The following is a 13,640-nucleotide window of genomic DNA, read 5'->3' on the forward strand; positions in this document are numbered from 1 at the left end:
AGACGATGTGTTAGGTGAAAAAATCTCTGATAACCCCGTATTTATATTCAAAAAAGTTGCCAATTTAAAGACACTCTTAGCCCCTAGTGAACTGAAAAAAACAAAGAAAATTACTTTTAAACAAAAAGACCTAACAGGTAAAGACATTATGGGATTTTTTCCCTGCTATTCATGCAAGGCCTGCAGTCACAGTAGCAAAATGAAGAATATTGAAATTAATAAGGTCACAAAACCCCTCATTATCCAAGATATCATAAGATGTACTAATAAAAATATAATTTATATCTTAAAGTGCTCCTGTAATCTTTTTTACTTTGGAGAAACCACAAGAATGGTAAGGGACCGCATAAGAGAACACATCTGTAATATCAAAAATGGTAAGGAGGACACCCACTTATACAAACACTTTAAAACAGTTCATAAAGGCAATACTAAACACTTAAAATATTGGGCCATAAAGAAAGTACATAAATATTGGAGAGGTGGGAATATAGAGAAGAAATTGTTGATAAAGGAGGCCGAACTGATCTATAAATATGATACTCTATACCCTAAAGGCCTGAACTCTGAATTAGACCTCTCACCTTTTCTTTTCAAATTATAATAGAATTAACAGAAGGTATGAAAATAACTTCAATCTATCAAACAAACCTTAACCTACATAAAAAACAATCTGAGAATATATATTTATACCTTATGCAAAACAGATGTAAATTTTCTAAATAATAGATTTTCATAAACAGCTGTTATGCCCTTATAGGAGGGACAATATTAGTTATACAAATTAAAACTTGATCTTCAATGTATAATGTAAATCAACAACAGGAAACCGGTAAGGAAAATGACTTAAGCACCACCAAAAAGAACTGCATTAAAAAGTTTCAAAGCCTTTTTCTGAGTTTAAAGACTTCCACCTTAAATCTCTGAGCATGTATAAGGAATACGATACCCGTATGAAGAAAATACCTGTAATTCCACCTTTATAAAAAAGTATCCGAAAAAGGACCAATCAGAATCATCTACAGCCTACTTAAGAACACCTTTTGCCAGTCACCTGCATCTTGATAAAGCTCCCTGGTGAGTGAAACGCGTCGATCTAAATGACTGTGCCTACTACAGATGAAGACATCTGATTCCCAAATCATTTTTTAATCAATATCTGAGGTAACCCGGGTTATTCTGTTACGTTTTGATTCATCAATATCGGAGTCTAACTTTCCCCTACGTGCATTGGCACTAGGTGCAGGGTGTAATCTCTACTGACCGACAAAGAACTTATTTCCCAAATCATATCTGGATACAATATACACTCTAGCTGAAAAAATTTGTTTTTGACAACCGGCGATTTTACCGGTAACGTCAGACGCCAAGATCCATGCGGCGTGCTGACTCGACTGAGAGATAGCCGGTGGACACAGGCTCCAGAAGCTCCTCAAGGATTCAGATAAAGTAAGCTTTAAAAATTTGTCTTAACCACAACTGAAGGGAGAGTGTAATCACCCATAGATAACATACCTCTGCGTGTCAACATAATTTATTACGGAACTTGCATAGAGAGTATGTACTATCCACTCATAATCCTTAGGTGAAATAAAAAAATCACTCTGGATAACGAATCTATCATAATAGTCATTACAAGAGTTCACAATACAAAATTCTATCGTGCTTATATGATATATGGTTTCTGAATATTTACTTGACAATTACAGAGATTGTTTTATTTCAGTTTTTTAGATTTTTAATGGTTTTAGAGAAATTTTAGGCTGTGCATTTGGGGAGACGTCCCCTTTATAATTGCTATATTGTAGAACTTTTGACTAATAATAAATATATAAGATTCTTTACATCTGTGTGCATTTACTATATTAGGGCTATTTGAGAGGTCCCTGGGAACCTGCTATTTTTCAGTTCTGGACCCATAGAATAACATAATCTTAATATACTGCTATCGATAATCTATTCTTACTATTTAGTATCTAATTACCTTATATAAGGAGTTTCTCACATGTAACAAATTTAAAACATTATTAATGATACATTTTTTCACATTGCCTTAGTTACTTTTTTATGATATCACTTAGAGAGTTGAAATCCACTCCCAATTTTAATACAAAGAACAACACTTGTTCTATTAATTTATTTTTATTTTTTGTAAATCACATTTTATTTTTTTCACACTGTTAAAATATAGTTAGACATTTCTCCAATATTAATACTATTAGTAATTAAATTTTGTTTTGATACCTTTAGCTTCTTTCTTTTTTTTAGCGCACTTACCCCACTCCCCCTTTTTCACTCAAACAACACCGAGAAGAACGAAGGATCTTCTCATTTTGTAAGTGTGTGGTATCTCCTTGTACCAGCGCTCTACGGTCACCCCACTTCCCACATTTTCAGCCAGATTACATACAATGGTAGTAACCTTCCAATCAATGCTAAATTAACAAAATATAAAACATATATAAATAATTATGTGTGGAAATAGACTTCTGAGTTCAGAGACATGGAATTGCTGGATCATATATTAGTGTGAAGTAAAAAAAAAGAGTTGGAATCTATGAGCATTTTAAGGTAATGATTAAATTAATTAACATTTAGATATTTTCAAATAGAATAAATCAATTTTATTTCAAATTTTACACCAACCATACATTTGACATTTCTTTCTCACTGGTATCATCTTCTGTTTCTCTCCTTTTCCTTTAGACTTGAGAACCTCTTTAGCTGTATTCTGCTTTGTATAAAAGTGAATCTACCACTGATTGTGGTCCATTCATGCACAAATGTACCAACTAATGTATTAATTACCAATATAGGAATTCTACTCTACCCCATGAATCTATGTAGAGCATTATGTAAAATATTGGAACTTTATAAATAACACATAATACTACTACTACTACTACTACTACTACTACTAATAATAATAATAATGGAATTCTTAAGAGAGGTAATAATATTGTATAGGTTATTGATGGGTTTACTCACATCCGCTGCTGAGAGTATTTCCCCAGCCAGAGATCAGACAGCTGGTGCCAGCGGCGGCACACCCAGAGGGCAGAGCCACAGAGTTCACATAGGAGTTGAGAGTAGCAGGAGAGGCGAGCTTGATGAGCATGATGTCATTGTCCAGGGTCCAGGAGTTGTAACCAGAATGTCTGATGACCTTGGCAGAGTTGATGAACTGCTCAGTGCCTTCACTGGCAAAAATGTTGTGTTCTCCCAGTCTGACCTGGATGCTTCTGCAAAGGGGATAATTCAAATAATCATGAAAAATGCATATCAGTTGTACTCAATAAGGACAGTACCTACTTTTAGCGGCCGATTTATGAAAGTGCGAGCGGACATGATACGATGTAGCGTATCATGTCTGCTGCACATCGATAAATGCTGATAGCATACGCTATCAGCATTTATCATTGCATCAGCAGTTCTTGTGAAGTCTTTTAGGACAATGTTGAATATAAGAATCAAATGCTATAACCATTTTCTATCCTCTCTCTCCCCTCCATGTCATCCTCTCTCTCTTAGGAAAAAACAAACAACGAGTGGAGGTGGCGCCTACGGCTGTCTAACAGTGCATAGAAATCACTTAATTAAGCATAGAATATTTGTCAGTACAAAAAACAGGAGCAATATATATGTGAAAATATAACAATATAAAAATATAAAAAAGGAGCACATGCAAATTGCTATACTAAAAAATATATTCAAATTTATTAGATTTTTTTATATAAAACAATCACTCATAACAGACTAAATAGTAAAATAATCTCCAAATGTAATAACACCGGTGTTAAACTAAAATACTTCAAAATCACATTCAATACTAATGCCAATACAATCAATTAAAACTCTAAAATGGTGAAATAATAAAGCGGACCTCTCTGGATCACTCTAATATGTAGAAAGGTCATGTACAATTGTATTTTGACAGATAGCTGGTAATTAGTCCAACAATATATTGATCCTGTTTTTTGTACTGACAAATACTCTATGCTTAATTAAGTGATTTCTATGCACTGTTAGACAGCCGTAGGCGCCACCTCCACTCGTTGTTTGTTTTTTCCTCAATCCCATTTAACTGCACAAGTTGTGAGAGGTGCAGTTAGTGAGGTTGGCAAGTCTAACATCTGCTTAAATTTCAGTTCTCACAAATCCTAGTTGTTTGTATGTATATATATATACTCTCTCTTTTTCTCTGTCTCTTTTGTTCCCTCTCCTTTCCCCTCTCTTGTTCTCTGGAACTAGTCGGCTGGATCTAGGATATCTGGGTAGATGCACCAGATATTAGCAGTTATTGCAAATAATGTAATGAATAATGAAGTACGGAAGCTTACAATAGACTACATGATCCATAAACCTGCATATAATGTATATTTATACAATCCATATGACTTACGCTTTGTAGCAGTGAGCAGCAGACACAACCCACTGGCTGTTAATCAGGGACCCACCACAGAAATGGTAACCGGAGTTCAGGGACACCTGGAATGGAAGAGCGTTCTTACCACAGGTGTAACCTCCTACGATCTTATCATCATCCAATGCAGCTGAGAAAAGGAGAAATAAGCAGGGTGAGATGTCTTAAACATATAACAGGTATCATATATCATGTTTAGGGTCTTACAAGTTTGTTGTTAGTTAATTGTACTTACAGGGACAGTAAAGTTAAAATTAAACTTTCATGATTAAGACAGAGGGCTCCATTTATCAAGCTGCCTGTGCAGCTTAGGAGCGCTTCAGTGCACACTCACACTGTACACCAGCTCTTAGCTGGTGAATTAAAATCACCCTTGACAAGTCTAATGGATTAACAGCCCCTGCTCATGCGTGATTGGCCCCTGCTCATGCGCGATTGGCCTTGCATGAGCAGAAGGCGGCATTGCACATGCAGCCGCTTGCACAATATTAAATACCACAAAGCTGGGTAGAAAGATTTTCAGAAGCGAACCTTGTCCGCCTGCTTATTGTTAAATGGGGTCCAGAACACGCAATTTTAAACAAAACTATAGTTTAATTGTATTATATAATTTGCTTTATTCTCTCAGTATAATTTGTTGAAAAGCATACCTAGGGGGCTTAGGAACAGAAGTGCAGTAATGGGAGTTAGATACTTATTGTGGGCTGCACATATATGCTTCTTTTCATTGACTCACTTTATGTGTTCATCTAGCTCCCAGTAGGGAATTGCTGATCCTTCAACAAAAAAATACTAACTGAATGAAGCAAATTAGATAATAAAAGTAAATTGGGAAGTTCTAATATTGTAAACCAGGGGCATAAAGTATATTTACTAACTTATTAACTCACAGTACTTGTTAGTGATGAATTCCTTTAGCATACGGCATCTCAATGATCTCATTGCTTCCTCTAATGCATGAGTGAAAGTTTTGGATGTTTTGCTAAAATTAAACCATTGTGGCTGCAAATTTTCACTCTCAGCAAATGTTAAATCATTGACAAATTATTTTAGTTTTTCTAATCTTTACCTTCATTTTACTGAATGTAACATTAGCATAAACTTGAGTGTAAGTTTAAGGAATTTATCATTCAAATACAATATTCAAATGTTATATTTAGAATTTAAATGTTAACAACAGTTCAAGTGAAATATTTTACCAGTCAAATGCCAAATGTAAAAGAAAAACTGCATTTACCCACTCATACTTCCTGATTAAATCTAAACATTTATTATTCAGTCCCTAGTAGAAACCAATGTATTTATGATTTATTAAAGATTCATTAACAATTATAAATGGCAGAAAAATTATCATAAAATATTAAGCAGTTTTATATCTAATTCAGAAAAGAAAAAGTATAAATATTTATTAAAGGAGCTATCTTGACTTTATGTGATAGAGAACTTACCAGCTGCTCCAAGGAGCATACAGATCAGAAGGAACTTCATGTTGACAATGGATGTTGGGTGAAGAAAAAGCTGCTTTTTATACAGTTTGTTAATCTCTATCTCCCCATATTTTCTATATTTAATGTATGCAAACAAGGTAAATAAGATACACATGACCTGCAGAAGGTCATTAGAAAGTTTATCTCTTGCCTTGTATGAAGAGTTATTTTAATCACGTAGTCATGAAAACTGCACATGTTCATACAAAGCTGTAAAAGTATAACCCGGGAACAGTGATGCAAGAGAGGCAATAAATCTCACTTCTGAAATACGAGAAAATATAAAAACTCTACAGTATTCGTAAATTAAGTAGTGAACTTAAATTCATCTGGGGTCCATCTATTAAGAGGGGAATGGCAGGTGAAATGAAACATTTAGATTCTCACCATTAACTATGCAGTATGAAGAACCAAACCCAGTGAGTATCTACTGCAAAAATAACTGTTAGCCCTGCACATTGCTTAGTAAATGCTGTGTACTATTCACCTAAAATAGGAGAATTGCAGGTGAATTTTATGCAGCATGTAGCAGAAACAAGCCCTTATAAAACTTTGAATTTAAATGTCTTGGATCTAACAGTCTTTTCTGCTCAACTGAAACCTATACTCTCCAACATTTTATCCCTCTCTTGCACAAACCTTGTGGCCTTAGAGTAGAAGGGCCGGATTCAACGAACAGTGGATACTGCTGTCTCCACCCGAAGTTTCCGGCTCGCCGGAAACAAGTTAAGAAGCAGCGGTCATAAGACTGCAATCATCGAGATGATTGACACCCCCTTCCAGGTAGCTAACTTGAGAAAGTTGTTTTGTTTTCTGAGCATTATGCACTCAGCAATAACTGTGGCACACTAGAAGAAAACCCGCTATCTTCAGAGATGTTGATGGGCTGCTGAATGTCAGTAGAGGAAATCATGCACCCATGCTGACTTCCTATATTATAAATTCATACTTATGGCAAACAACTCTGCCCTCAGCCTGGCCAAACAAGTCTATTTTTCCTCCCCTGTGCCATCTCACACATCCAACCCCAGAAGGATGTTCTCAACCTTTAACTACCTTCCACGTCCACCTGCACCTCTACCCACTACCAAACTCACTGCTCGGATTATTGCTGATCACTTCAAAAATAAAATGGACACAATTAGAAAAGACATCTCTCCATCACACCCCTCAAACCCAGCCCTACTACTCACCTGTTCTACTAAAACACGTTCTGCTACTTTCCCCTGTAACAGAGTAAGACCTCCTCATATTCCTATCTTCTTCTCATTTCACAACCTGTCCACTTGTTTCTATTAATTCACGACTTCTTTTCTCTCTCTCTGCTTCTCTAACCCTGCCCAAACTTATCTCTTTAACCATTTTCTCACCACTGCCACATTTCCTGATACTCAAGCATGCGTCAATCACAACAGTCCTAAAAAAGCTCTCTTTTGACCCCTCCAACCTTTCTAACTATAGGCCGATCGCCTTGTTTCCCTTTGCCTCCAAATTAATTGAATACCTATACTATAATCATCTAACTCAAGTTCTCCTAACTAATTCCTTACTTGACCCATTACAATCTGACTTTAGCTATAAACACTCAACAGAAACTGTTCATGCTAAAGTAACAAATGATCTGCTATCAGCTAAAGCAAAGGGACACTACTCCTTAAATAATTCTTTTGGATCTATCTGCTGCTTTTGACACAGTTAACCATCCTCTCCTCTTACAAATCCTGCATTAACTTGGCATCCAAGACACAGTCCTCTCCTTGTTTGTTCCATATCTCTCAAACCATTAGTTTACAGTTTCCTTTAACAGCATATCCTCTGATTACTTGCCTCTATCAGTTGGAGTACAGCAAGGCTCTATGTTGTGTCCCTATCTTTTTTCTCTCTATACATCCTCCCTTGGAAAACAAACACACAGATATTTGCACACATACAAACACACATACCCACACACATACACACACAGACATGATTACAAAGGATTCTAGGTCTAACGCTAAAAGGTTCTTTAAGTACATCAATATCAAAAAATCTAAGAAGGACAATATAGGTACTTTAAAATACATGGAGGGTAGCATGATTAAAAGTAACAGGGAGAAGGCTGAGGTACTAAACCAGTTATTTTCTTCAGTATACACAAGAAAGGAACCAATGGAGGATACTTTTGATGAATTACAGGGCATTAAATTGGGCAGACAAAATGTAATAATCTCACTATATGCTGATGATATCATCTTATTCTTAAAAGATTCAAGTGTAAGCATCCTGAAATGCCTGGAAATAATTAGTCATTATAGTAAATTATCTGGGTATAATATAAATGCAAAAAAGTCAGAAATCTTATGAATAAAAAAAACTCCAAAAAGTTTTATTAAACATCCATTTCATGAGGTGAATTTTATTAAATATCTAGGTACAAAACTGGGTAGAAAACCGTGGGATTGGTACGGTTTAAACTATGCTGAATTTTTCACAAACTTGCCTTTTGAACTGAGCAGATGGAATATATTCTCCTTATCTCTCTCAGTAACAATTATGCTGACTAAAACGGTATTCTTTCCTTGCTTGCTGTTTATATTACAAAATGTTCCCTTATTCATAACGAAACAAGATATAAAAAGATATAATAGGACATGTGCGCTTTTTGCTTTGGGGAAAAAGAAGTCTCGTAAGCAGTTGAAAAGTTATCTATACCCAAAAGATATGGTGAATTTTCATTACCTAACCTAAGATACTATAATTGGATAACATTAGCTAAATATGGAATAGATTGGATAACAAGATCGGAATATATCACTTATTATGAAATAGATTCAGATCTAACAGCACCATTTAGTTTAAAAGCTGTTTTACGCCATGCATTTAGTAAACTACCATATAATATCAGACGGTTATTGACATTTTCAAACATTATTTTAACGTGGCAAAAGTATTGCATTATAATAGGGGTTGACTTTCAAAAATCTCGTTTTCTGCCAATTTTTGGAAATTCAGATTTTACTCCCGGCCTACACACTGCAGTCTTCAGAGAATGGCAACATTGAGGAATAATTTATTTCTCACAATTGATAAATGAGGAAACATATGTAATACAAACTTATGAAGAACTTTCCAATAAATTTTAGTTGCCTCCAAAAATGTTTATGCATACTTACATATGAGAAGCTATCTTTCACAAATCTGTCCAATAAGAGATTATGGGGCTTATTTATCAAATGTCTGTCCGAAATGATCCGATCAGCGGATTATGCCCGACAGACATCGCTGAATGCGGACAGCATTATGCTCACCGCATACAGCATTGCACCAGCAGTTCTTGTGAACTGCTGGTGCAACACCGCCCCCTGCAGATTTGCGGCCAATCAGCTGCTAGCAGGGGATGTCTGATGATCGGGTTGATTTCTGGTGAACACTGTCCTCCTCCTCAGAGCAGGTGGACAGGTTATGGAGCAGCGGTCTTTAGACCGCTGCTTTATAACTTGTGTTTCTGGCGAGCCTCAAGGCTCGCCAGAACACGGGGCTTCAATCTCCATACTGAGCTTGATAAATAGGCCCCTGTGTCTGGAATTTACAGGAAGTAGAGTCAAGCCTTAGAATTTATGATGCCGGTCTAAGATCAATTTCACATTGGTATAGAGCCTTACATACAAAGCTGGGCTACAAACATATAAACAATTTAAAGGAGAACTTCCAGAGATATTTTACGAATATACAGGATCGCATTTATACTAAAGTATAAGTCTGGCTGAATCCGCAACAACAATTGTTAGCTGGAAGGAAACACATTTATAACTGTTAAATAACTACTACTTTACCCCAGATAGAATCAATAAATGGGCGCAAATTGATAAAAAATGTAGATGTTTCAAATGTAAGGCAGAAAAGACAGACCTTACATTGCTTATGGTCATGCCCTAAAATTATGCAAATCTGGGGAAAAATAAGTTACTGGCTGAACAAAGTCCTTCAGATCAGGACTGAGATTAAACCATTTTATATATTTTTTCTGTATATGGATTATACGTGTTTAGGCGACCAACCAAATAAATACAAGCTTGGTTAACATGTCGATCATGGCAGTGCGAAGTGTAATATTTATACAATGGAAGTCACCCTATTCTCCTACCATATCTGAGTTTACGCAGACTATGAGATTACAGATGATGGTTGAGAGGCAAAATAATAAACTCATTATTGAAAGACATCTTGGAAGGTTTTTCTCTAAATGGTTAAAATTCATTCAAGCTTGGCCAATCGCAATCCTTATCCAATTCATAACGCTTTTTCGGCATGGAAAAGGTGCTCCCTCAACAATGGCTGAATGAGGATAAATATTTCCTTATGACCACCCGTACATGGTCCTGAGTGGGCCACCAGGAGAAAAAGTTGATTCATTTTTTTTTTCTTATTATGTTTTTTCTTTTTTTAATGTTTATACATCCAGATATGTAACCGCATACTAGGTATTATTGTTTGTTAAAAATAAATCAACCTGTGAAATCTGTTATATTTATTTAGCTGTGTCTCAAAAGTAATGGCATTGTACCTTGATCATTTCGGAAAATCAATAAAGTTGGTTTAAAAAAAAAAAAGAAAAAAAAAGAAAGTAGAAATAGACTTATTTCCGTCTGGATAAATGTTTATAGCAGCCTCTATATATATATAGATATATAGATAGATAGATAAATATTGACTAATAACTAATTTAAGGCAAATTTATTTTTTAATTCTTCATAATAGTATCTAATATGAAAATATGCATAAAATTCAGATTAAGTAATCCCATATTTTACCATAAGCGTACTAAAAGTTTGTACATATTCTGAAGATTCTTCTTTACTCTGGATAACATAGTTAAGACCCTACTCCCCCCAGTTTTTAAAGGCGAGATTTGAATACACAGGGGTGAATTTAGCATTACCGCAGATTGGTAAAAATATTGAAACTTGAAAATTTAGTTGAAGCTCTTTACAATATAGCTGCCAGGTTTTGATAATATTAATAATGGACGAGCCTCTTTCCCTTGCCAAATATATTCAGCACTGTAAAATTCTAATATATCTTTTTTAAAGAATAACAACGGCAAATTCGGTAGCAGATATAGTAGCTGAGGAAAAATTATGGTTTTGATTATTGAAATTCTAGAGAAATAGATAAAGGGAAGACAGCCCACCTTTTAAGATCTTTTTTACATTTAGAAAAAAAAAATACCTTGATAATTAGCTTTACACCAATGTTGAGATTTTTTTGAATATTAATTCCCAGATATCTAATTGTTTCGACTGCCTTGAAAGGACAATTATAATCCTTGCCTATGTATTTGTATAACAATAACATTTCTGATTTTTCAGGGTTTATTTTATTACCCAAAAAAGAGTTAAAATATGTTGCTAAATTCAGAAATTGTGAGATAGTATTTTTGGTTTAACTTAGAAATAGGAGGAGATGATCTGCAAATAAAGTAAGGACTAAACTATGTTTCCCAATTCTATTTCCTTTAAGTTCTTTTCTAAGGAGAATGACAAATGGCTCTAAAGAGATATAAGAGGGTAGATGTGAAAGTGGGCATTTCTGTCTTGTGCCTTTAGAGAGTCTGATATTTGGAGTTAAGTTGTTATTTACTATAAAATTAGAGTATGGGTTTTATACAAAAGTTGTACAAAATTGCTAAAATTTTCAGCTAGACCAAACTGTTCTGTTGCTGTAAAAAGATAGTCCCAAGCGATTGAATCAAATGCTTTCTCAGCATCCACCATGAGGGCAAGATCTAATTTCCACCTTTTTTATCTTGTGTTTTATAACAATAATAATATACTCTCAGTAGAACTTTGAGTATATTTTTCTCTATATTCCTCCCACACATAAATCCTGCTTAGTCTTGGTGGTTTAAATTATTTAAACATATTTTAAGATGTTCAGCTATGATTGTGGTCAAAATCTTATAATCGCTGTGTAGCAGCAATGTGGGACTATATAATGCAGTATTCTCCGGGTCCTTATTTTTTTTAAATAAGTACAATCATAAAAGAATTTAGAAAAAAAAAAGGCCATTTCATAAACAAAACGTTCATGTGAAATACTGTTTCCTTAATCACCAGTGGTTTTAATGAACCGTTTTTCATTATCAATCTACCATTTTCAACAGAAATGACACATGGCTATAGCCATTTGTTAAGCCTCATTTTCTAAAAAAATATATAATTTCAAACAGATAGTAACTGATGATGTCCTGTAATGTCTTGTTTATGATGTCATAAGTGACTTTCTCAATCATTCTATTAATGATGTCATCTATGATGCCAGCAAAAATTTATAAAGCCTTATAAAGTCAGCATAGTGGAAGTTTTTAAAGCCTTTGAGTAATGGAGTTAATGCATAAACCTGTGTATTTCTGTATTTCTAAGTGTCCATCAACAAACTGAGCACATTTTCTCTAAGGATAAAGGGGTTCTTACCTTATGTACCCTTTTTGATGACATGGAATGTTTGCTAATGAAGGATACAAAAATCCAGGGGGTATCTGGACATTTGATCGATATATCCAGGCGGGGATGATTCCAAGAGGGTTACGTGTCTTTAAATTTCCCACTTTTGAGGTGGATGACAGTGACAAGGACTTTGTGAATGCTTGGAATACAGTGTTGTCAAAGTGTACTGTTCATCCCGCTTAATGTTATTATTGATTGATTGAATATAAAAATGCTTCACTTGTGAATATCAGAAAGGAAATAGACTATTTGCAGTGTGAACTGAACAAGACGAATAGTGATCCTAATTTTGCCGGATTTCAAATGCAGTGTATATATGGAACAGGAGACAAAGGGATTTGCTTAGAAGAAATCAGAATCAGTTTGTTGGTAACGGTAGAGACAGGAAACATAGTCGTAGGGGTAACCAGTCTAACTCTAAATTTGTTACCTTTTCTGATAGTGAGGTAGATTATTCATCAGATGACAGGGCCTCTGGTAATGAGGATTTAGGCCGTGTACAGGGAGGTATTTTAAAAGGGAATGATAATGTACAGATGATGCCTGAAGTTGTCACAAACCCCTCAGTCAGACAGAAAGAACAAATATACCACACTACCAGTAACAAGGGTTCCAAATACACAACAGCAAATATATTAACACCCCAGAACACTCAGGAACTGACTATATCTGGAGCAGACCAGGTTAATTTGGACCAGGTTTCTCCCCTGGACCAAAGAAATGGGGGTGGGGGTGTCAATGACAACATACAAAATACAAAGGGCAGATATCAGCTCAGGCGAAGTCACCCCCAGAGCAGTTACAAATAATTAATGTAATAATTTATCTAATATTCAACTTACGCCAGCAGAAACTAAAGTTCTAAGCTATGGATTTACCTTTTCCCCCACGACTAACTTTGACCTAGTCCAAACTATCATTGACTTGAATAGACTTATCAGAAACGTCACATTAAGGAAACACTTTTAAGGGCATGAGAATAGAGAAATTGTGCGCACTACCCTAATGAGAGCAGCCCCTGTTGTGTTGCCTGATAAAAGTAATTTCCGTGAGACTTGTGATTTAATCTCTCTACAAGAACTGCAAATTGCAGCTGATGAAGCTACTGGCACCATTAACTGGGGTAAGACCTTTAAAGACAGATCCATATTTTATCCCATCCAAAGGAAAGGGAGTGTGATTGAAACATTCTTTAAAAAAGTAGAGATGTATTTGGTCGCTCTAAGAGATAATATGGGTAAGGTT

General features: G+C 35.2%; 1 protein-coding gene across 1 annotated transcript; it reads right to left on the minus strand.

The window, feature by feature from the left end:
• Window positions 1–2,980: 2,980 nt before the first annotated feature.
• On the minus strand, window positions 2,981–5,911 carry LOC128640546 (trypsin-like). The gene is made up of 3 exons (XM_053693016.1): window positions 5,872–5,911; window positions 4,403–4,553; window positions 2,981–3,242 (listed from the first exon to the last, which is right to left on the minus strand). Exons 1-3 carry the CDS (start codon window positions 5,909–5,911, stop codon window positions 2,981–2,983), a joined length of 453 nt encoding a protein of 150 aa, XP_053548991.1.
• Between the last annotated feature and the right edge of the window lie 7,729 nt (window positions 5,912–13,640).

The sequence above is a fragment of the Bombina bombina genome, chromosome 9, assembly GCF_027579735.1.
Source record: "Bombina bombina isolate aBomBom1 chromosome 9, aBomBom1.pri, whole genome shotgun sequence".
NCBI lineage: Eukaryota > Metazoa > Chordata > Amphibia > Anura > Bombinatoridae > Bombina > Bombina bombina.

Bases quoted from the DNA above. Each gene is read 5' to 3' on its own strand.
- LOC128640546 (XM_053693016.1), bottom strand. From the start codon at position 5,911: ATGAAGTTCCTTCTGATCTGTATGCTCCTTGGAGCAGCTG. The intron at 4,554-5,871 runs GTAAGTTCTCTA...TCCTTTTCTCAG, and splicing joins TATGCTCCTTGGAGCAGCTG to CTGCATTGGATGATGATAAG. The intron at 3,243-4,402 runs GTAAGTCATATG...TCCCCTTTGCAG, and splicing joins GCTGCTCACTGCTACAAAGC to AAGCATCCAGGTCAGACTGG.